Source organism: Cryptomeria japonica, chromosome 1 (genome assembly GCF_030272615.1).
Source record: "Cryptomeria japonica chromosome 1, Sugi_1.0, whole genome shotgun sequence".
In the NCBI taxonomy this organism is placed as follows: domain Eukaryota; kingdom Viridiplantae; phylum Streptophyta; class Pinopsida; order Cupressales; family Cupressaceae; genus Cryptomeria; species Cryptomeria japonica.
The window spans coordinates 245,655,451-245,680,430 of NC_081405.1; the positions used below are offsets into that span (position 1 = coordinate 245,655,451).

Here is a 24,980-nt window from a genome sequence, read left to right on the forward strand (position 1 = left end):
TTAAACAAAAATTATTTAAAACTTTAAAATAAAATAAATTCAAATAATTTTATTGATAAAAAAATATTATTATTTTAAAAATTTTTTAATAAATAAAATTTTTTGTTTTTGAATTTTTATGGATTATTGTTTACATTCATTATCTTATTATTAAAAATAATACAACTCTTTAATAAAACAGAAAATAAATAATGTGACAAGAATTTTATTTAAAATTTAGAATAATAGTTATTTCAAGAATAATATTTATTAATTTATATTTTAATTTATTTAAATATAAAACTATTTACTATTTTATTTATCAAATTACATAGTAAGTAATTTTAAAAATAATCATGTCAATAAAAAAAGAAAGATATTAAAAAAAAAGGTAAGTAAAGGAAAATACAATTAAATTGCCATTTTATTTTTCAATCTAATAAGGCTTTTACATGTCACACTATAAATTGACATCAATATAAAATAGCTTGTTTTGTTTAGATCTAGTTGGACATCTTCTTGAATTAATATTAGATATTTTAATGAAGAATTTGACTATGTTTTATAAATTAGACCTTTAAAAAATTTGTGCACTACATTGATAAAAGGAATGTCAATGCATTGTGCACTACATTACACCAACAAGCAAGTGAGAACAAGATTTGTTGTATCCCATACTACACCAAGTGTCCATCCTTGTCCCAATAAGATCAAGAATACCATATTCACATCAAGATATACCCAAAATTATACTATGATATCGGTCAACTTATTACTTACCTATTCTTCATTAAAAATTCTCTTCTTATAGTCCATCAAATGACTAAACAACAAGAACATCCATATCCAACATGCAACTATCGTAGGGTTTTTCTGGGACGCATCTATTTTGACTCCAAAAGGCACTGTCCTACAAATGACATGCATGTGAAGCTCTAATTCTTAATAATGTATCACCCGATTTTTCTAACCTGACTTGTTGATGATGTGACCCTCAAAATTAGACTTATTTACTTCTAGTAAAAAAACTTGGCTTTTATTTACCTGCTAATCTTAACTATGAACTCTGAAATTGTTAACAGAATATTGTATGCAGTACGCCATAGCAAAGACAATTTCTCCTTTTGGCTGTCACAAGTTAAAGTACGAGAAAATTAATTCAGCGAACTTATCAAGAAGAAGATTATAAATAAACTTAAGCAAATTGAAAAGCAACCGTTGTTGGTAACTGATGCCAATCAGCCAATTTAAATAATTTTTGAAGTGAATTATGATGAAATAGAATTTTAATAAATCGAACGAGAAGTCTTAATAAGTTTGAGAGACTGCTAACACATGCAATACATGCAAATTCTGTTCATGTAAGAATCTGAAATTTTATTCATTCAAAATTCTAATTTTATAAAAAAACATTTTTAACTACACAAGACTGCAGTTCAGACTACAGTTGATCTCATGCGATGCAAGCAAATTACAGTTCCAACAGTGAAGTACCAGAATAAGAAATAACTAATTGGCCATGTAATTGTACATGTCAGGATTTTCTTTATCTCTCTCTAAGTATTCCCTGTCTATCAGATTTTCAATTCTCCTCCTTATTTCCTTCATATCTGCCGTGAACCTGTCATTAACCTGTTCACTGCATTGCATCACTAACTCCTTATGAGCTAACACTTTTCTCCTCTTCATGATTCTTACAACGGAAGCATCAATTATATACTGTCTATCTCGAAACACAACCTTCCCAACATTTTCTTTTACTTTGGCTGTGGGTGCTGGAAGTCGGATCTTCCTCTTGCTACAAGAAAATTTTGCATTAAACTCAAAATAATCTGTTTCTATCACAGATTGGGTATCTGGTAATTTGCTTAGAATTTTGTATTTTGAACATGCAAGGGAATTCAGCAATGCAATTGTATCTTCAACTTCCAAATTTAACTGGGATTTGACTTGTGAAAAACTTAGCTTTGCTGTTTCATTGAACAACAATAGTGCACTTGCATGACAAGGTGTTCCAACTATTTCAATTTCACCCTGGTCAAATCTTCCAATGAGAATGCATGTTCCAAGAGAATGTTTCCATGTTAACCTTCTGTTCATTTTTCGTCTCTTATAGAATTCTTTGAATGACTCTAAATTTCTCACCATTTCAACAGGAAGGACAAGTGATTCAGGTGACTTATAGCTTGGCCAGAAGCCAGATGTCAAAACTGTGACAGAGAATTCTATTCCAGAATATGGATGCAGAGGATTCTGACTGAGGTATTCCTCAAAATCTGATTGGGTTTTCATTGCCAATGCCCAATCAGTAAGCATGCCCTCCATTTTAGATGTAAATTGTCTTCCACACTCAAACTTCAACTTAACTAACATGCTTTTTTCATAATCAACATTTGAACTTCTATGAAAAAAAAGCCTACCTGCGAGCTTCTTCCTGTAAAAATCTGCAACCATGTCCCTGTCATAGACGCAGGGAAAGATCTTTGCAACCTTCTCAAGGGCATCTTCAACATCTGAATATGTCATATTTCTATTTGTCAAAAGACTGTCACAAAATTTGACCAACAATTCCCAGATACTGTTTCCTGCAACTTGTTCATTGCAAAAATTCTAAAATTCTGCCATGAGTGCATTTTTGAAAAGGCGGTTGTTCATAAAATTCTCCTGCACACACTGCATGTATTTCTCATGCAATTGGATAATCCTCCTCACAAACTGATCTTTTTCACTTGCAATCACTTCTTTTCCATTATTTGCCTTTAATGCCTCTGCCACCATTTGCCCTCCATGTTTAACTAAGGATGTACCGTGCCTGGTAACATGCTGTCTAAATATTTTGGCCATGAGCTGAATGCCTTTATCTATTCCAGAAAACAAGTTAAACATCTCTGAAAGATCATCCATCTTGTCATTTCTCAACAATGGATGACAATCTGAATCTTCCTTCAAAAGTTGGCATTCATGCTTGCAAAGAAGTTCATTTTCTACAATTTCTAGATACCTAGTTTGGCTACTTTGATGCACACAATGCATTGCAATTGTTTCTTTCTCCAACCTTAAATACTTAACAACCTTCAACAAGTAGTCTGGACAAGAATACTCACACATCCATGAAGCAGCCTTTCTGGAATAATATATGGTGGTACTTTCAAAAACGGCTACCTCAAAATCTTTATAGTAGTCCATCCCAAAATCCCACAGCATAGTCACAACATTCTTCAATAGAGTCCCATCAAGAATGCTCTCACCTTCCCGTATTTTATGAATTTGAACCAGCATAGCAGCCTGTACTTTACATTCATTTAAGACCATTTCAACGAAGCATCTCTGAGCAGCTTCCTTGTGTTTACTGAACAAATCTTCACGTGAGAACCAATCATCACGGGTCAACTTATAAAATACAAGATTCAATACAAGTCTGACCATTCGTTTGTAGAATTCCCATTGCTTTACAAATTCTGTCAGAAGAATCTCATCTTCTTTATCCCTCAATGCGGGGACAACTGTTGAATTGATATGATCTTCTAGGGTTTTCTCATATTCAGATTGCATCGTCGTCCGATCCACTATTTGATAGCATTTTGTATAGATTTCAGTATAAATCTGCATATAATCCTCACTACCAAATTGGTGCTTCCCTTCGACGATTTGCTTAACCTTTGCAATTGCATTTTGCAAAGCATCCGATTCCTCTTTCCTCATCATTCTTTATGGATATCTGCAAAACATAGTTGTATAAATTTCCCTTCCTAGCCAAAAGACCCAAGGATTTCACCAACTACTAAGAACATCTAGGTATGTATCCCAAACTATATATATAAAGATCTTATACTTAGTAATTACAACTAAAAGGGTCTTCGAAGTACGATCAACGCACATGCTATATATAGAAAGATCTTGTAAGAAAATGACATGCAAATGATAAATGCGAATTATAATTTGTGGCTTTATTTGTTTTTCTTATTTAATGTTTTTTTTTTAAAGACCTCCTTAATGTATATTTTCCAAGTTTTCATGAATAATAATTTTATTCTTTTCAAAATTTACTAAAATTAAATTTATATGGATAAAAATCTTATTCTTCTTAAAATTGTTTTAACATATATTTTTACAATTTCTTTTTTTATAAATTACAACTTATTTTAACCAAATTCTTATTGAATTTAGAATATTTGTAATTTGTTCATGTTAATTTAAGATCAAATTTTATAACTTGTTCTAAACAACTCCTTATTAAAGAATTTGGAGTTTAAAATAGTATTTACCTTAAAATAGTTGACTTTAAATCATAACATACTTACATTCAATTAAAATTTATTCATAACTTAATAAATCATTATAGAAGATGATCTAAATATAAGATTTTTTCTTAAAGATTTAAATATTTTAATTAAAATCATAATTAGAATGGAATAAAATAGATTTGTATGAAACATATTGACCTTATATAATATTATAATTAATTAGGGAAGGTATTGAATAGTTTATCTTTTCTAATTAATTCTTGTTTATCCGCTTCAAAAAGAAAAAATTAAAAAAAATCTTATTTGTTAGAATGGCCTTTTGTCTTAATCATTTTGTAAGTTGTTCTATTTGTCATTCTAATAATGCTACTACATGTCTCACTATCAACTAACATCAATACAAAAGACTTTATTTTTCTTAGATTTAAAATTTATTGGTTGGATCTCTTCTTGCATCAATATTAGATATTTTAATGAAGAATTTGAAAACACACACACACACACACAGACACACAGACACACAGACACAGACACACACACACACCCACACACACCCACAGAGAGAGAGATTTTCTTTAATAAAGATAAAGCTCACTATTCACAAAAAAACATTTAGACGACCAACATCTAGATAAGAAAAAACACAATAATACAAGTTGAGCTTGAAAAGTAGAAAACACAAAACAACCACTTAAGTAGCTAAAGTAGTGGCCAAAGGAGGTAGATCTCTATCATGTCCTTAGGACCCCATACATCGGTGGGGTGAGGGTTATCGTTTGAAGGGACCACCCTTCTTCAATATCAACCTCCTCTTTTTCCTTGTCTTGAACTGTCCGAGATGGCAATATTGCCAAAGCCAAACATGAAAAGCCTTTAGAAGAACCATGCCATCCGTATTTAGGATGTCTATTGCCTAGTTGATGTGGAATTCAAACTTCAGGCTCATTCTATGGACACTTTTAGATTGGGTTTTGGCTCCCTCTATTATTCATCTTTGCGATTTAAATGACTCTTATTTGTCTTTTACCAAATTCCAACTAACAAAGGTGATGGTACTAAATTGTCACAAAAAATTGAGAGGCCCAAAATAGTCACCATTTGTTTATTTTATATAATTACTTTATGAGCCTTGAGCGTTTGACAATCTAAATACTTTCCTACCTAACATGCTACAAAGGTTAACTGGTAGATACAAACATACCTATTTAAACTTCAATTCCAAAAACAAATATTTCTTAAATTTCAAATAATTTTTAATTGCTCTCATTTGTTGTCTACTAAAGCAACGAATCCACATTGTGTGTTTTTATTTAAAGGATATATATGCACCTTTTCTATAGATTTTTTATTTTAAGATAAATATGCTAGTAGGTAATAAATTAACATATTTCAAATGTAAATAATTTTTTTGAGGAATTGGAAAGAGCAGTTTGCATGGTGTTGCAGATGGTTTCTTATTCTGCTGTTATTTCTTTAGATGTTGCTTTGGATTATCTTATGGATCGGTCTTATCCTACTTCCCAAGGGTCTTCATCATCCTTCTCTGCTTCTTATCTGGATTGGCATATGTTTGTTCACCATTTTTGTGTTGGCAGGATCACTTATTCTTGGTTCTCTTCTGGTTCTGAGTTTTGTTCTTTTCAGAGCTTTGGACTTATGTGTTGTGTAGACATGATGGCTATGGGTTGTTGGCACTGGTTATGGTTGGACACCACTGGCTCCATTTTGAGATGTTCTCTTCTATACTGGATCTTACAACTTCCTTTATATCTAATACGGTTGGCTATGCATTTGGGGGGTTTATTTGGGGTGCCTATGGGCTTTTGTAATGGGTAGATAGACTTATGTTTTCTTGAACAATACTGAAGGCTTTTCTTACTGGTTCTTTCCCTTCAGTACTCTTTGAACCAAACACCTCTAAAAAACTCAATATTTAATATAATTTTAGTGGTTTCATCCACTTTTATCAAAAAAAATAAAAAATAAAATAATACATACATAATAATTTATTTTTATTATCAAAAATAAAATTATTTATACTTTCATACATTTTATATATAATGAGATGGTGCTTTAATGGTAAGTATTTATTTTGTTCAACACTCTTTTAATTGTTAAGTATTTATTTTGTTCAACACTCTTTTAATTGTTAGTATAAGAAGTTTTCATGAAGAAAAAAAACACGTCTACAAATAATGATTCACATATATGACATGGGTATGTGTCATTTTCTTATAAGGCATTTCTAGCGTGTAGGTTGGTTATCCTTTGTAAGACCGTTTTAATTGAAATTACTTTTTAATTTGAGTAAACAAAAACTTAAAATCCTAGCTTGGGATTCATAGCTAGTCGGCGTAGAAATTCTTAGTTCTTCGTGAAATCCTTGGCTCTATTTATACAACTATGTTTTGGCTTAAAACTCAATCTATTGTGGTTTTGGTTAGGGAGGGAAGTTTAGATTTATCTGCAGAAATCCATAAAGAATGATGGAGATGGAGGAATTGGATCCTTTGCAAATCGCAATTGCAAAGGTTAAGCAAGTCGTCGAAGGGAAGGTAAAATATGGTCCTGATGAACATTCAGTCATTTGGTATCAAATCTATATAAAGTTCAACAAAGTGGGTCGTTCCATGCAATCTGAATATGAGAAAGCCTTAAAAAGATTATATCAGTTCATCAGTTGTCCCCGCATTGAGGGAGAAAGAAGATGAGTTTCTTTTGACAGAAGTTGTAAAGCAATGGGAGTATTACAAAGAAATGGTTACAATTCTAATCAAACTTGTGGCTTGTCGTTTGACCTGGTCGGATCCTTCCAACCAAGATGCTATTTCGAGATGCTTCCCTGAAATAGTCTACAATGAGGTTTTGTGCAGTAATGTGCAGGGTACTATGATGGTTCAAATTAATAAAATGCGGGAAGGTGAGAGCATTCTTGATGGGACTCTATTGAAGAATGTTGTGAGTATGCTATGGGATTTTGGGATGGACTACTATAAAGATTTTGAGGTGGCCGTTTTTGAAAATACCAACATTTACTATGCCAGAAAGACTGCTTCATGGATATGTGAGTATTCTTGTCCAGATTATTTGCTGAAGGTTGTTGAGTATTTAAGGTTGGAGAAAGAAACCATTGCAATGCATTGTGTGCATCGAAGTAGCCAAACCAGGTATCAAGAAATGGTAGAAAATGAACTTCTTTGCAAGTATGAATGCCAATTTTTGAAGGAAGATTCAAATTGTCATCCATTGTTGAAAAATGACAAGATGGATGATCTTTCAGAGATGTTTAACTTGTTTTCTGGAATAGATAAAGGCATTCAGCTCATGGCCAAAATATTTAGACAGCATGTTACCAGGTATGGTACATCACTGGTTAAACATGGAAGACAAAGGGTGGGAGAGGCAATAAAGGCAAATAATGGAAAAGAAATGATTGCAAGTGAAAAAGATCAGTTTGTGAGGAGCATTATCCAATTGCATGAGAAATACATGCGATGTGTGGAGGAGAATTTTATGAACAACCGCTTTTTCAAAAATGCACTCATGGCAGAATTTCAGAGTTTTTGCAATGAACAAGTTGCAGGAAACAGTATTTGGGAATTGCTGGTCACATTTTGTGACAATATTTTGACAAATAGAAACATGACATACGCAGATGTTGAAAATTCCCTTGACAAGGTTACAAAGATCTTTCACTTCGTCCATGACAAAGACATGGTTACAGATTTTTACAGGAAGAAGCTCGCAGGTAGGCTTTTTTCCCATAGAAGTTCAAATGCTGATTATGAAAAAAGCATGTTAGCTAAGCTGAAGTTTGAGTGTGGAAGACAATTTACATCTAAAATGGAGGGAAAGCTTACTGATTGGACATTGGCAATGAAAACCCAATCAGATTTTGAGGAATACCTGAGTCAGAATCCTCTTCATCCATGTTCTGGAATAGAATTCTCTGTCACAGTTTTGACATATGGCTTCTGGCCAATCTATAAGTCACCTGAATCACTTGTTCTTCCTGTTGAAATGGTGAGACATTTAGAGTCATTCAAAGAGTTCTATAACAGAGAAAAAATGAACAGAAGGCTAACATGGAAACACTCTCTGGGAACATGCATTATTATTGGAAGATTTGACCAGGGTGATATTCAAATAGTCGGAACACCTTGTCATGCAAGTGCTCTTCTGTTGTTCAATGAAACAGAGACGCTAAGTTTTTCACAAGTCAAATCCCAGTTGAATTTGAATGTTGAAGATACAATTGCATTGCTGAATTCCCTTGCATGTTCAAAGTACAGAATCCTAAGTAAATTACCAGATAATCAATCTGTGAAAGAAACAGACTATTTTGAAATCAATGCAAAATTTTCCTGTAACAAGAGGAAGATCCGACTTCCGCCACCCACAGACAATGTAAAAGAAAATGTTGGGAAGTGTGTGTTTCAAGATAGCCATCATATGATTGATGCTTCGATCGTAAGAATTATGAAGAGCAGAGAAACATTTGCTCATAAGGAATTAGTGATGCAATGCACTGAGCAGGTTAAAGACATGTTCAAGCCAGATATGAAACAAATTAAAAGGAGAATTGAAAATCTCATAGATAGGGAATATTTAGAGAGAGATAAGGAAAATCCTGGAATGTACAATTATTTACCGTGACATTGGTTTAGAATAGAGGGCAATTAGACTTATACTTCACAGATTATAAGAGTCTTTCAAGTTGAGAAAAAGGTCAATTAGGCATTTCTGGATTTGATACTTTATAGATAGATATTTCTGGATTTGACATTAGTTCAGAAAAGAGGTCAGATACATATTTCTGAATTTGATATTTTAAAAGTTATTTTAGCACTGTGCTTTATAAAAATCCTCAAGCTGAGAACTCTTCTTGTTTTTTAATTGAATTAGACATCTAATGTTGTTCATTAATCTTTGTTTTTATTTTTTTAGGCTATCAAATCATTACCTAAGATATCTCATATGAATACAATATTATATAACAGATTTTATTTTCTATTAATAGTAGTATAAGAAAATTGGCACATATTTTGAAATTAAGTAGCAAATAAATAACTAGGATGATATTTAAATCCAATTTTTGTACAGACAAGATTCATAATCTAAATACTGATTTTCTGATATGAAATTATCATTGAACTGCAGTGTACAAAGTTATTTAGTGAAACTGCAAGAAATGATGTTACAATAGATTAGTAGAACTATATAACATTATAGTATATTTAAATTTTAAAAAATCTATGTAAAATATGTCAAAAAAACTTTAATTTTACTTTAATTTTAATTTAAAAAAAAAAAAAAACTTTTCTCCAAAAGAAAATTATTAAAATGATCTCCACACTAACACCCATGCTCATACCGTCATGGCAGCTTTGAACTACACCCATAATAGACTGTTATGTCCAATAATTGATATTGGTAGATTGTATGGTTGTGACAGACCATAAAATAGCCAAATGATCAACAAATAAATATCATGAAATGAATCATCAATACTTGAAATTGGTTGCTGATCCATCATAGTTTAATTCTTTTAAATAAAAGATTGGTAGCAGATTTCAAAATTTGCATTTGTTAGGTAAATACTTAAATAAATGTTTAAATGAGGTCTTTTGAATAGATTATAGTCAACTGTGTTGGAATTTGTTGTGTCAATATTTTAGATCAGGATGTAATAAAAAAGTTGGCAGACCAAGGTAGGTTAAAAAGAGGAGGGAAGAAGATGTGTGATTTTCAAGAGAGAAAGAGAACACTAAAGATCCAATGTGCAAAAATCAAAACAAAAAGAAAAAAGAAAATATTCAAATCTGGTTAAATACAAATGATGAAGCTCCCACTAGGGAAACCCAAACTTGTAAACAGCTAGCCAACTGTACTAACTTGGGTTAAAATCATCATAATAAATCAAATTAAAAGAGCAAATCACAAACTCTAATCTAATTAGAATTAATCTTAAATAACAATCAAATAATGCAAAATCAATTGAATTGAATCCACTTGACAAAGCTTCCATTGCTCTTCTCCTTAGTTGTTGTTGAATTGGCTCTTAGGTATTTCATCGATTTCCAACATAGATTAGACAACTATTTCGAAGACTATGATTCTATGGTTCTAGCTTGAATTGAGAAATTGATGATGTTTATATAGATTTTCAACACAAAAGGGATGAGGATTTGAACTCAAGTCTTGATTGATAGTCAACTGAAATTGATTGATCAGTGAACTCATCTTGATTGACTTGGTAACTGGTTTGATTGATTTGTTAAGAAGATTGATTGAGGAGTCAATTGAATAGATTAGCTAGTGGACTTAATAGATGAGCTAGTTGACTGAGTTGATGAATTAGATGACTGAATTGATTGGAGAGATAAGTGGGTTGATTGATCACTAGACTAAATAGATGGATCAGTCAGAAAAGCTGATTTGGAGTGGAAAGGGGGTGATTGATGAGTTAACCGAGTTAACTAAATAGTCAACTTATTTGATGAACCAATTTGGATTTCAACATGTGTTGTAGGATTTTGAAATTGAATTTGATTTTCATTTTCAATTTGGATTTGAATTTGTACTTTTGAATGTTGAAATGCACATGAAATTAACTGAAATGTGCTGAAACATAGATTTCGAGAAATGTGAAATGAATTGAAATTAGAATTTGGGGGAATGTGAAATGCAATTAGATGAAATTAATTGGAATTAGAATTTGAGGAATTGGAGGAATAAGTTAACTAATTTAAATGAAATTATTTAAACATTAGAAATGAAATTAATTAAATACTAAAGATTATTTAATTAAGGAATAAATCATAATCAATTAAATAAATAATATTTAATTAATATTTGAGAAAGGGGTTTGATGATGAATTGATTAATAAAAGAATAGAAATTGGATAATTAGTAAGAGAAATGAATAATGATGATTAGGTTAGTTGTGAAGAATATTTAGCTTCATTAAATAATTGAAGAATTATTCAATTAATAAGACGAATAATTAGCAATGATTGATGAGACATTTTTAGGTGTCTACACCAACTTAAAAGAACACACAGTAGAAAAGTGGCTATAGAATTATAGGCAAGAGGAGTCACAATATTCTTAGCCAGTAAAAGTCTCTGCAAGGGACAACTCAGAGCAAAGGAAAATAATTGAGGAATGAGCCCTTTTGCAAAGATGGTTGCCTGAGCCACTGTTTCTTTATTCTACCTAATGACATACAATGTACACTTCTCAAAAAATATAGAGTAAACTCAGAATCATAGCACTGGCTATTATTAGCAACATAGATTGTTGGTATAGGATTACAAGCATCTTGGCTCCAAAATCTTGCCCATAGAGTGTTTGTACTGCATTTTCCATTCCAATCTTTGTTCTCCAAATGATAAATAAAGTCACTATTAAAAAGTATTTGAACTAAATTCAATACCAAAAATACAGTATTGAATATCTCAAGGAAGACTATATGATTACTTAAGACATATATCTTTGATAGACATCATGTGTTGACAGAGGATCTCTGATCTTAGCTTATGAAAAGTAGATGAAGAAATTTCTAGGCAAGCAAAATGCTAATACCACCATTTTTACCTATGATAAAAAGACTTGTTACAAGTCCTATCTCTTCCCATGTCCAAGCTAGCAAATTTTTTAGGCTATCTTATTCCTTAAACTGCAATATTATTATAATTTTTAGTGCTTTCTAGTTCAAAGATCCTGGACTAGCAAGGTTTTGATCATTAGCCCATCAAGTTTTCAGCTGGGTTTGTTAGTGGTCTTAAGAATCCTCCCTTTAAGTGGAAACTCATGTGGCTTTGGGATGATTCTCCTCATGATCTCATGGCTCAGTGGTGCTGCAATAGGGACCTTGCCTTTGGTATGGTTATGTTTGTGAAATTCCAACTTAAAAAATAGATTAAGTTATCTTTTGGTAACCTGTCTCACCAAATTCGGGACTTTGGATTCACTAAAATATTGGGTAGTGGTGAGTCTCGGGCCTTGAAGGAGATTCGTAAGAAGATCCTATGGAAGAAAAAAGCCCAAATTGATTGGCTTTAGGTAGGGAACCGTAATACAACCTTTTTCCATAAGTCTATTTAGGTTGGTTGATAGAAAAGTGTTATTTCTTCCTTATTTAATTCTGAAGGCATTCAACTGACCTCTCTCTAGGCAATGTCACATGAAGCAACTCAGTTTTATAGTGCCCTCTTTTTTGATGATATGCCCTGTGCTCCTGAGGAGGAAAATCATATTCTAGCTTGCATCCCTTCTTTAGTTACTAATATGATGAATGAGTCTCTCATTCATCTGGTGACCTTGTCTAAACCAGAAAAAAATATTTTGGGATGGCTAAAGGGAAAGCACTTGGCCCAGATGGTTTTCCAATTGAATTTTTTCAAGAGTTTTGGGATATTATCAAGTTGGACTTGTTAGCGGTTGTTCAGAAATCTCATAGTAGAAAGCAGATGCTTCGAGTCCTAAATTCTACCTTCCTAGTTCCTATCCCTAAAAAAGAGGGGGTTACTCAGCTGGTTCTCTTTAGGCCCATTGCTATTTGCAATGTTGTGTATAATATTATCACTAAGCTGATTGCAAAAAGACTCAAAATTTGGCTTCCTTCATTGTTCTTTGATGAGAAAGGGGGTTTTGTGGCTAGTAGACAAATTTTGGATGGGTTTTTATTGCTTCTGAGGCCATTCAATTCATGGCTATGTGTAGGGAGAGATCTATGTTTATCAAATTGGATATGACCAAAGCTTATGATAGGGTTAAGTGGAATTTTTTGGATAAGATAATCCTGGCCTTTGGCTTCAACTTGGAGTGGGTCAGTTGGGTAATGAATGTTGGAAAATTGGAAGAATTGATTATGTGTTGCATTGATGTTTTTTCATTGATGGCAACACCGACTGTGTTGGTTGTTTACTAGTTTGCGGTAGGTTCCCATAGAGTGGTTGGATTATCATATTGATTTGGTATACTTTGACATTCTTTGGTTTGTGGAATTGGTTTGGATCTATCACTCATGCTATTGAGATGTGTATCATGATCAGTTGGTTCAGGATTTGATGACTCAAGAGCTATCATTTGTTCTAGTGAGTGTTGGGAAAAATGGTGTCTCAACCTTGCATTTATGCGAGGTTACTATTTATAGTAATTTTTCATTTGAGCACGAAATGGTGCGAAACTCTCCCTGAAGCTTCTGGTTGGCTAGATAAGCATTCCAGTAAAGTTGCGTCGCAAGGTCACAGCTAATTTTGAAGATATTAAAGTTTTCGTCTTGGAGGGGTGCAATAAAATATTTAAACTTAATTTTGGGGACTTTAGAGGCTCCAAAACACCCTGAAAAGTGGCTATAACTAGTGAAGCAGGTTATGAGGTGATAGAGAACTTCGCGAGCTTTCCGGCGCTTCAAACGGTTCGTCAATCGGACACCCGGTTCTCAAGTTATGGCCTTCGGAAGTTTGTACTCCTGAAATAGGAAAAATAATTTGTATCGGATACATAAATGAGCTGTAAAAGGGAGCGACACGTGTTGATGTGTGCTTTAACATGTCATAGGGCATCTAGAAGGGAGATAAGGTTGGCTACACCTTATTGGGTGGTTTTAGCCCATGGTTTTGTAATACCGTTTGACGGTTTCTTGTATTGTATCTCTTATTTATGAGGTGTGTGAGATAGAGGTTGTGTGTAAGAGTCTTATGGCTATTGAGTTGCCTCTGAATATCTGATTAGTGGTACTCCTGCGAAGAGCTTGCTCTGCAAGTATGTTGTAATCTATTTTTGATTGCTGAATAAAATATTGAGCTACTTTTGGAGGGTGGGGTTTTTCTCCCGAAAGGGTTTTCCCCACGTAAATCATTGTGTTGTGGTATGAATGCTATTATATCTATTTCTATTTTTTGTAACTGTTGTAATGATCTGAAAAAGTTTTGCATTACCCTCCTCTCAAGGTTAGTGTAGGAAGTTGTTTCCGCTACTTAACTTCCTTATAGTGAGCCTTTTGGTCACTAGTAAGAGTTTTACGGGCAGAGATTTGTTGAATATCTTTTGATGCACTTGATAAGTTGTGTTGGTTTAGCTTCTAGATGGCTTTTAGGATGTTGTTGGTTATCTTGTTCATGTTCCTATTGATTGGTGGTGTTGCATTTAAGACCAGACCTAATGCTATCTTATTCTGCTAGGTTATGGACCAGTTTATGTAAAGTGTTGGTGGATAATCTCGATGCATTTTCGGTTGGATCTATTGATTGGATTATGTTGTTTCAGTCTTAGGATGACTTGGTTGATCATTGGATTGAGGTTTTATGTTATTAATTATTGTATTATCTTTTAGGTGGCCGACCTAATTGTTTAGATCTTGGGTTGGTATAAATATGATGTAAGATCTCTTTGTAGATCGTGGGTTTTGGGGATGTATGATTATCCGTGTGTGAATAAGGTTGTAATCATATGCAGAGATTTTGGTCGATCATAGGTGATCAAATTGGGTTGGTGAAAGAGGTTTAAGACCTCTGATACTGAGCTTAATCAGAACTGTATTCAGGCATAAGAGATGTTATTCTTGCAGTTCACTCTTGTTTCTAGATTGTAGTCTAGATTTATTTTGTAGTCAGTAAGTCTCCTTTTGTGATGAGCAGTGCGCTCTAGGCTATTGGCCTTCTTGCATGTGCATGCCCCTCTTTTTGTAATCAAATACTTACTACTGAAGTATTATATGACTGTGGGTAGGCTTCCCACCGTGGTTTTCCCTTTACTGGGTTTTCCATGTACAAATCTTGGTGTTATCTTTTGTGGATGGTTGGTAAATGTTTTGTGGTTTAGATGTGTGCTTAACTGTTATATTTGCTATTCTGGTAATAAGGTTTTAATGCTTAAAGTTTTATAATCTATTAACAACTTATTCACACCCCTGCTTTCTCAGTTGTTCACTGGTTATCTAAGCTATCTAACAATGAATTGTGTGGGATCTTCTTCTTTCTTGATTCTTGTCAATGGCCAACCTTCACAGTTATTTGGATCTTCTAGGGGTCTAAGATAGGGTGATCTTATTTTTCCTTATTTGTTTATCATTATGGCTGAGGGCTTGGGATGCTTCATCATGTCTCAAGTTTCTTAGGGTTTGATCCGAGAGTGGAATTGAGGCACTAGATTGCCTAAGCTTTCACATCTTCATTTTGTGGATGGTACTACTCTTATTGGGGTAGATCACCTCCAAGAGGTTGAGTCTTTTAGGAATTCACTGGATGTCTATTTAGCTACGTCGGGTTAGCGGGTGAATAATCCTAAGTCTTTTATCTACTTTTTCAACACCCTTGACTCTATTTAGATTAGAATTGCCAATATTCTGAGGTTCCAAATTGGTTCTCTTCCTTTTATCTATCTGGGTATTCCTCTTTCTATTGGTCGACATCTTAGGCCTTTTTGGCAGAACCTGTTGGATAAGTTGCATCATAAGATTAACTATTGGACTCATAGGTGGCTTTCTACAACTGCTCAAGTTACTCTCCTTCAATCTGTGATTCATACACTTTCTATTTACAAGGGTTTTGTTTAGACTACTCTAATATAGTTCCTTAAGGAATTTGATGCCTTGTCTCATCACTTTATTTGGAGTGCTCACTTGCATTATTCTAAGTGGAGTTTGGTTAAGTCGGATTCCTTCTGTCGACCTAAAATTGAGGGTGGCCTTGGCCTTCGTTCTACGATCTTGAATAGCCAAGTTCTTGCGGTAAAGTTATATTGGAGGTGGTAAAGTTATAGATTACAATATAATTGCAGATAAAGCTTTTCACAAAAGTACCACTAATCACAGATTTATATCTAACTCAATAGCCATTAGACTCTTACAGACAACCTCTATCTCACACACCTCATATATAGGAGATAAAAAAAAGAAACCATCCAAAGATATTACAAAACCATGGGCTCAAACCACCCAATAAAGTAGAGCTGACCTTATCTCCATTCCTGATGCCATATGGCATTTCAAATCACACATCAACATGTGTTCCTCCATTTTACATCTCATTTTTGTGTCCGATGCATTTTATATTTCCTATTTTAAGAGTCCAAACACCCAAAGGCCATAACTTGCGAATTGAGTGTTTGATTGACAAATGGTTTGATGCACCAAAAATCTCATGAAGTTCTCTTCACCTTGTAACCGCTACGGCAATTATGCTCACTTTTTAAGGTGTTTTGGAGGGTCTAAAGTCCTCAAAATTAAATTTAAACCTTTTATCGCAACCTTAAAAAATAGAAACTTTAATATCTTCAAAACCAGTTGTGATCTTGCGATAAAATTTACCGGCATGCTTATCTAGCCAATCCGAAGCTTTGGGGAGAATTTCAGACCATTTTGTGCTCTAATGAAAACTTAATATAAATAGTAACCTCACATAAATGCAAGGTTGAGACACCATTTTCCCAACATTATCCCACTTTTCGAACACCTTCCAAGAGAAAAGTGAGTATCAACACAATGAATTAATTGCTAGGGGACATGAGGCCCATAGAATCCAAACACCATCTGAACTTCTCTGTGCTCACAACCTTAGTTAAAAAATCTATAACATTCATCAAAGTTTCGACCTTAAGCAACTTCACCTAGCCATCTTTGACCATATCTCTGAAAAAATGATATTGAACATCAATGTGTTTGTTCTAGGTATGAAATGGTGGGTTCTTAGCTAGGCAGATCGCACTTTGGCTATCACAATAAACTGTCATTGCACGTTGATTTATTCCAATAACTGAACATAGTCTTTTAAGCCAAATGGCTTCTTTACAAGAATGAGTAGCTTTCATATACTCTATTTTTGTAGTGGAAAAAGTAACCACAGTTCGTCACTTACTCATCTAGCTAATCGCACCACCAAATAAAGTAAAGACATAAGCACTAGTGGAACTTCTACTATCAATATCACCTACCTAGTCTAATCCACATAATCATGAATATCAAGGGAAATCATGTCTCCAACCAAAATATTACCATGATAACACAAAGATTACTCTCAGGTACCCTTCAAATATCTGAAGACTCTTTTGATAGCATCCCAATGAACTCTACCAAGTTTAGACATATATCTGGAAAGAATTCCCACTGCTTGGGCAATGTCTAGTCTAGTATAGACCATAACATACATCAAAATTCCAACTGCACTGTAGTAAGGCACTCTGCTTATGTCTTCCATCTATGATTGAGATGCAGGACAATCTAAAACAAATAAGTTTATTATAACTATAAAGGGAACAAACAATGGTCTACAATCTTGCATGTTGAACCTCCATAAAATTGAATTTACATACTTACTCTGGCCTAGCCATATCTTTCTGTTCACTCTATCTCTTCTAATTTACATCCAAAGAATGTGTTTCGCTACACCAAGATCTTTCATTTCAAATTTAGTAGTAAGTTGAGACTTTAGTTCTGAAATCATATATTTCCCTTTACCAATAAATAACATATCATCAACATATAATGCAATATATAGGAAATAATCACCATCAGATCTATAAAAAACACAATGATCTGATTTAGAACGTTCAAATCCCAAACTCAACACATATGTATCGAATTTTTGGTATGAGATCCTATGACTCTGTTTGATTCCATACAAAGATTTTTTCAATTTATAGACCAAATTACTTTTACCTTTCACCACATAGTGCTCTGGTTGTGTCATATAAATATCCTCCTCCAAATCACCATGAAGGAAAGCAATTTTCACATCCATTTTATCAACCTCTAAATCATAAGCAACAATAATAGAAAAGCAAAAAATCTAATGGATGTCATTTTTGCAATAGGAGAAAATATCTCACCATAATCAACACCCTCCACCTGAGAGTAGCCTTTTGCAACCAACCTTGATTTATACTTCTCAATGCTTCCATCTGAGCCAATCTTTTTCTTGAACACCCATTTAAAACTAGCATGATTTTGTCCTTCAGGAAATGGTACAAGATCCCATCTGTCATACTTTTTCAAAGATATCATTTCTTCTTCCACGATTATGCATCATTCATACCTAATGCCTTTTCTATAGATCTAGGTTCATCCACATTCGCATTCAAAGAAAAAATGTATCTCCAATAATCAGGTGAATACCTTTTAGGTTGTTGTATATGTCTTGTAGACCTTTGAAGAAGCTAAGTTAGAGGTTCTTTTTGAGAGTAGCCTTTTGCAACCAACCTTGATTTATACTTATTAATGCTTCCATTTGAACCAATCTTTTTCTTGAACACCCATTTACAACCAACATGATTTCATCCTTCAAGCAATGGTAGAAGATGCCATCTGTCATACTTTTTCAAAGTTGTCATTTCTTCTTCCAGGATTATGCATCATTCATACCTAATGCCTCTTCTATAGATCTAGGTTCATCCACATCCATATTCAAAGAAAAAATGTATCTCCAATAATCAGGTGAATACCTTTCAGGTTGTTGTATATGTCTTGTAGACCTTTGAAGAAGCTGAGTTAGAGGTTCTTTCTCCTCTTCTGAAGATTCAAAGCTTGATGAGCTCTCCTCAATTTCTTTCTTTTCAAGTGGTCTCGATTCAACTCTTTTAGGCATAGAAGGGAATTGAAACACATCTTCCTACTTAGTCTGTTATGGCTGAAACATAATAGAAGGAGACTTAATTTATCTAATGATAACACTTCCAATATGAATTACCTTTTGTACAACAAGGTCCAAAAGCTTGTATCCTTTCACACCATAACTATAACCAATGAAGATACATGTCACAACCTTGTTCTCCAACTTTGTTCGCTTCTCCTTTGGCACATGTGCATACGACTTGCAACCAAAAACTCTAAGATGTTTCAAAGAAGGCTTATAACTTGACCATGCTTCCATAGGCATTTTATTAACAAGAGTTGATGTAGGAGACCTGTTAATCAGGTAGCAAGAAATGACCACAACTTCAGCCCAAAAAAATTGTTCTGGACCAACACCACTTAGAATACTCCTAGCCTTATCCATCAGTGTCATGTTCAATCTTTCTGCAACTTTATTCTGTTGTGGAGAATATAGAGTTGTCTCATGTCTGTTAATGCCATAGTCTTTACAAAATATTTCAAAACTATTAGAGAAAAATTAACCACCATTATCAGTCCTCAGACATTTAATTTTGTTTAAAATCTGCAATTCAACCATTGCTTTAAATTCTTTAAAATGACTGAAAACTTTAGATATACTCTTTATAAAGTATACACATGTCCTTCTACTAAAATCATCAATAAATAAAACCTAATATTTAGTTTTTCCAATGGAAGGAACATCTATAGGGTCAAATCCATAAGAATGAATAAGATCCAAAACACCACAAGATTTATGAGAACTCGAGTAAAACTGAATGTGGTTTTGTTTTTCATAAATGCAATGCTCATACAAATCAAATTCAAGATTACAATCATTCAAACCTTCAGTAAGGTTTTTATATTTCAAGGTCCTTAGACACTTTTCTCCAATGTGGCCAAGCCTTTGGTTCCATAACATAGTCTTCTCTATAGGTAACTTTTCTTCAAAAGAAAGAGCACCCTTCGGTACCCCAAATCCATGTCCATCTACTGAAGGTGAAACTCTCAAATCTTCAGATGAAGTATCCATAGATTTACTTTCTAGAGAAGTGATATTACACTCAACAATTTATGCCTCTAGCTTATACAATGTGTGGAACCTAATACCTCTACCAATCATCATATCAACCTTAATCATCTTATATCCTACATCAGAAAAGACTACCTGCACACCTACATCTATCAGTTTACTCACAAATAATAAATTTCATTTTAATCTGGGGATATGCAGCACACCACTAATTTTTTTTATCCCACCATCAGGAAACCTGATCCTAATTTTACCTTGACCAACAATGTCTAAATGTGAGTCATCATCCAAGTACACCTTATGTGCATTAAATTATTCATATTCAAAAAACCAATCTATCTTGGAAGTCATATGAAAAGATGCACCTGAGTCAATTAACCACGCACCATTACCTGCATGAGTAGAGAAAGATGCAATGAATGCATCAGTGTCATCTTCCTTCTTGGAATCAATATCAGAATAAAATTTCTTCTTTTCTTCTTTGTGGTCCTTATAGATGTGACTTGAATTACCACAATTCCAACAAATGACTTTGGTCTTTCTAGGAGATTTTGATTTTCCTCTAGATTTGGATTTATTGTGCTTCTCATTCTTCTTGCCTTTTTCCATAGGTCTTCCATTAACAATTAGGGCTTCCTTCAAATTGATGGATACCTTCCTCTTCATATTTTCACCAAATAGGGCACCCACCACATCTTTAGACTTCAAAACAACAGAAGCACTACCAATAGCCATAACAAGAGAATCCCATGAATTAGGCAAAGAATAAAGAAATATTTGACATTTCTCCTCTTTGTCCATATTAACACCAATAGATATCAATTGAGCCACCAACATAAAATGCTTCCAGATGGTCTGCAATTCATCCACCCTCTTCCATCTTCAAGGAATACAATTTATTCCTCAATAAAATATGATTTAATAAAGATTCCACTTTATACATTTGACCAAGCTTAGTCCATACCTTCTTTGTGGTGTTCTCTTCATGGACATTGATTAGACTAGAGTTTTCTAGGAACAATCTGATTAGACCCTTATCTTTTCGGTCCATAACATCATACTAAGCAACTGCAGTAGGATCTACAAGTCTTGAGACATTTGTATTAACAACATCCCATAGATCTCGATCTATTAGTAGATCTTCCATCTTCAACTTCCACATCTCAAAGTTAGTTTCATTAAATTTCTCCACCTCTATTCTCTTTGATGAACTTGCCATCTGAAAATTTATACAACAAGATCAAAAAGTGTCTTCTACACAAGCTCCTACTCAAATATAGATTAGTTCAAAAAATCCCAACAACTGACAACTGAAACTAAAAGTGGTCAATCTCTAATACCACTTGTAACAAAGTAGAGTACCAGAACAACTTCCTACACTAAGCTTGAGAGGAGGTTAATGCAAACACTTTTATAGATTGTTACAATATTTGCAAAAACTTAATACAAATAAACATAATATTATGCATACCACAACATAGTGATTTACGTGGGGAAAACCCTTTTGGGAGAAAAACCACACTCCAAAAGCAGCTCAATATATTATTCAACAATCAATAACATATTACAATACACTTGTAGAGAAAAATATTCACAAGAGTACTACTAATGAGAGATTCAGAGGCAACTCAATAGTCATAAGACTCTTACACACAACCTTAATATCACACACCTCATATATAAGAGATACAGTATAAGAAACCGTCAAACAATATTACAAAACATTGGCTAAAACCACCCAATAAAGTAGAGTCGACCTTATCTCCATTTGAGATACCCTATGACATGTCAAAAAAACCATGAACATGTGTTCCTCCCTTTTACATCTCATTTTTGTGTCCGATGCATTTTATATTTCCTATTTTAGGAGTCCAAACTTCTAGAGGCCATAACTTGCGAACTGGGTGTCCGATTGACAAATCGTTTGACAAGCCAGAAATCTCGTGAAGTGCTCTATCACCTTGTAACCACTATGCCAATAATGCCAACTTTTTAGGGTGTTTTGGAGGGTCTAAAGTCCTCAAAATTAAATTTAAACCTTTCATCACACCCTTCAAAAATGGAAACTTTAATATCCTCAAAACTAGTTGTGATCTTGCGACGAAAATTTACTGACATGCTTATCTAGCCAATCTAAAGCTTTGGGGAGAATTTACCACCATTTTATGCTTTAACAAAAACTTACTATAAATAGTAACCTCATGTAAATGCAAGGTTGGGACACCATTTTCCCAAAAACTGTTTTGACAAAGTGTGAACTTTTTAAGGGGGTTGCTCCTAGGGAGATTGATATATGTATCCGATTTAATTTTTCTAATTTTTCTCTTTAAAGGATTGCTCCTATTCCTAGAATACAAAGGGATTAGAAGCTTATGTAGAATAGGTGTCTTCATCCTTTACATAGGATTTATAGGGTGGGTCCCCCCCGACTGTCTTGGTGTTTTAAAAATTAATACTAATGGGTTTTTAAGGGGTAATCCAGGGTACATACTAGTATTGGTGGAGTGGGGCATGATAGTTTTGGGCGAATCTAGTTTCTATTTTATATCTACAAAGGTTTTTACATAAATAACTATATGGAGGCTCTTTCTATTTTGGATGTGGTGGAGTGTTTTTGTGCTCTTTGTTGGCATCAAATTGTTGTTGAATCTGGCTCCCAGGTTGTGGTGACTTTATTGAATCAACATCACTTTGATGGGGTTAGTTGGTAGTTATAGTTGGTTATTCAACATATTCTTTTGTTTTGTAACTCTTTTGAGTAAGTCAATTTCAGTCATATCCCCAGAGAATGGAAGGGGGTGGTTGACTGTCTTGCCAAATGGGCTTATATCTTTATGGAGGCCTAGTCTATTGAGGATAGCGGACAACTTTCTCCGAAGTTGTCACACATGTTGCATCAACTTGTGGATCTGGATAAGTCTTTTTATTTTTCTCTTTGTTGGGTGGTGTTACCGCGTCATTTATTCTTCATGCCGAGAGTGGGTCATATTTTCCTTTTTTATGTTGGAGTCCTAGTTCATACCATATTACCTTGGTTCAAGTCCTTAAATGCAGCCTCAAGTCCTTCCTCTAGTTATTTTCGTTCAAGTTCGGACAATTCATTGTACTCCTTGAACACGTCGAACCGTTCTGAACTAGGTTCAAGATTTTCATTTAGGTTCAATAGGTTCTGAGGTGTTCAGAAAAGGTTCTTTGTACTAACATTTTCTCTAAGTTTTTGCAGTGGCTCTTTAATAAATTTTTTCTTGTTCAGTGATATAACATTTGTGTTGAACTTGTTGAACTAAGTTCAAAGGGTTCAAATATGTTCAACATGTTCAACACAGCAAAGTGGTCAACAGTTTGACATGGTGTACATCATGAACTACTTGAACACTCAAGAAGTTAGTTCAAGATGTTCACACAGGTTCAATTCTGGTGGGTCCCGTGGTTTCTAATGTTTCGAGAAGTGCATTTATTGCTAAATATGGAGAGGCAGAACCATATTGTAAAGTGATGTCGTTCTTTGGCTTTTTCGAAGTAAGTGAACATTTCAGGAACTGACAGTTTCTTAAAGTATGCCGCCATGCATTCAATGCATGCGTGCGGAGGTCTAATCTACCAATTTGCCACGTTCGGAATGAAATTGTGAAATCATTGCATTTAATGTGTTTGCATTATTACCTTTCTCTTTAAGGTATGAAAATCATTTGTGTTCTGCGTTTGCTACTTGTTGCTGGATTTGTGTTTATATTATCCCTGGATAGGAATCTTTCTTGCTGCTAGCCATCATCCGATTATACAGCTATGAAGGTGAGTCTTTCCTTATTTTCTCCAGTGTTTTCCCTTGCATTTTCTCTCATACAGAAGGTTTCAATACAATCAAGTTTAGGTTTCTTGTTTTGAAATCATGAAGTCCACCCTGCACTTGTTTGGAAACATCTTTAGCATGGTGTCCACAGAAGCCATAGTTAGTGATACTGACCTGAAGGGTGAGAAACTTGAAGATTTGAAAGAAAGGGTGTTCAGGGGTGTTGATAAGTCTTTTTGTATAGAAATTTTGAGTAGTGGCCTTTTAGAAGCCGCAGCTTTTCCTCCAGCAATTCCTTGTCTAGAGTTGGTTCGAGAGTGTATTGCCAGATATGACCCTGTATCTGAGACTATTAAAAGAGATAATGGCGAAACCCTTCTTGCCATTAACCGCGAAGTGATTGCTTCAGTGTTCAAGATACTGGATTATCAGTTTTCTAATTTCTCCCCTGCTTAGTCAATTAGTGAGTTCAATGCAGATAGAGCCGGACATAGGAATAATGTGGCGAAGTTCTGGTTGAAGGTCCCTCAGAGAGGTGGTTCTAGACTACCTAAAAATCCTAACAAGAACCACATGTTGCCACATATCCATGATGTAATGCTTCTATTGCATCGAGCCAGAGGTTCTGCTGAAGCTTATAGCTTTGATGATTGGATATATTGCTATGTACAATTAGTTCTGGAAGGAAAACAATATTTGGATTGGGCGGAGTTAATTACTGATTTGATGAGGGAGCAGTTGAGTTTAACCAAGAAATTTCAACAAAACTTCTTCATGTCTTCATATCTTTTGTATTGTCTGGCCTATGTTAAGGAGTTAATGGGTATACCCAAGCAACCCACTGAGGAAGATGTTCTGGTGTATGAGTTTTATCCAATGCTACAAAAAGACAATGCCCTACAAGATTTCAGAAGGGTACATAATGCATTCCTGGGCGATATGTGTCATGAACTGAAAGGTACAAAAGCTAAGCAAATTTTAGATGATGCACAGTCCTTGATTAAGAAGTTTGGAAGCTTTTACATCCAGTTCCCATGCTTTTTCTATATATGAGTGGGAGGCTTTGAAGAGGAACCCTTCAAGCTTCCGCATTTCTATTTTGATTGTTTTGTCCTCGTAGAAGTATGTAGACAACTGACTTCCGTGGTCAAGAAGGCACAACCTAAGGACAAGTGGGAAGGTCATTTTCCAATACAATTGGGAGTGTTATCCTATAATTCAATGTCTGATGCACTAAGTATAGGAGCAGATCTTAGAAATTTTAATTTCTCTCTATATGCTGAAAGAAAAGGGTTTGACAACAAAGGATTTTCTCGGAGCCTTGGCTTAATACCTTATCTT

General features: G+C 34.1%; 2 protein-coding genes across 2 annotated transcripts; one reads left to right on the plus strand and one right to left on the minus strand.

Annotated features, from left to right (window-relative positions):
- Positions 1 to 2,589: 2,589 nt before the first annotated feature.
- Positions 2,590 to 3,681, minus strand: LOC131032336 (cullin-1). Its single transcript, XM_057963280.2, has one exon. It carries the CDS (start codon positions 3,679 to 3,681, stop codon positions 2,590 to 2,592), a length of 1,092 nt encoding a protein of 363 aa, XP_057819263.2.
- Positions 3,682 to 6,709: 3,028 nt separating this feature from the next.
- Positions 6,710 to 8,879, plus strand: LOC131032335 (cullin-1-like). The gene is made up of 2 exons (XM_059209474.1): positions 6,710 to 6,813; positions 6,896 to 8,879. The coding sequence occupies exons 1-2, from the start codon at positions 6,710 to 6,712 to the stop codon at positions 8,877 to 8,879; spliced, it is 2,088 nt and encodes a 695-aa protein (XP_059065457.1).
- Positions 8,880 to 24,980: the final 16,101 nt, after the last annotated feature.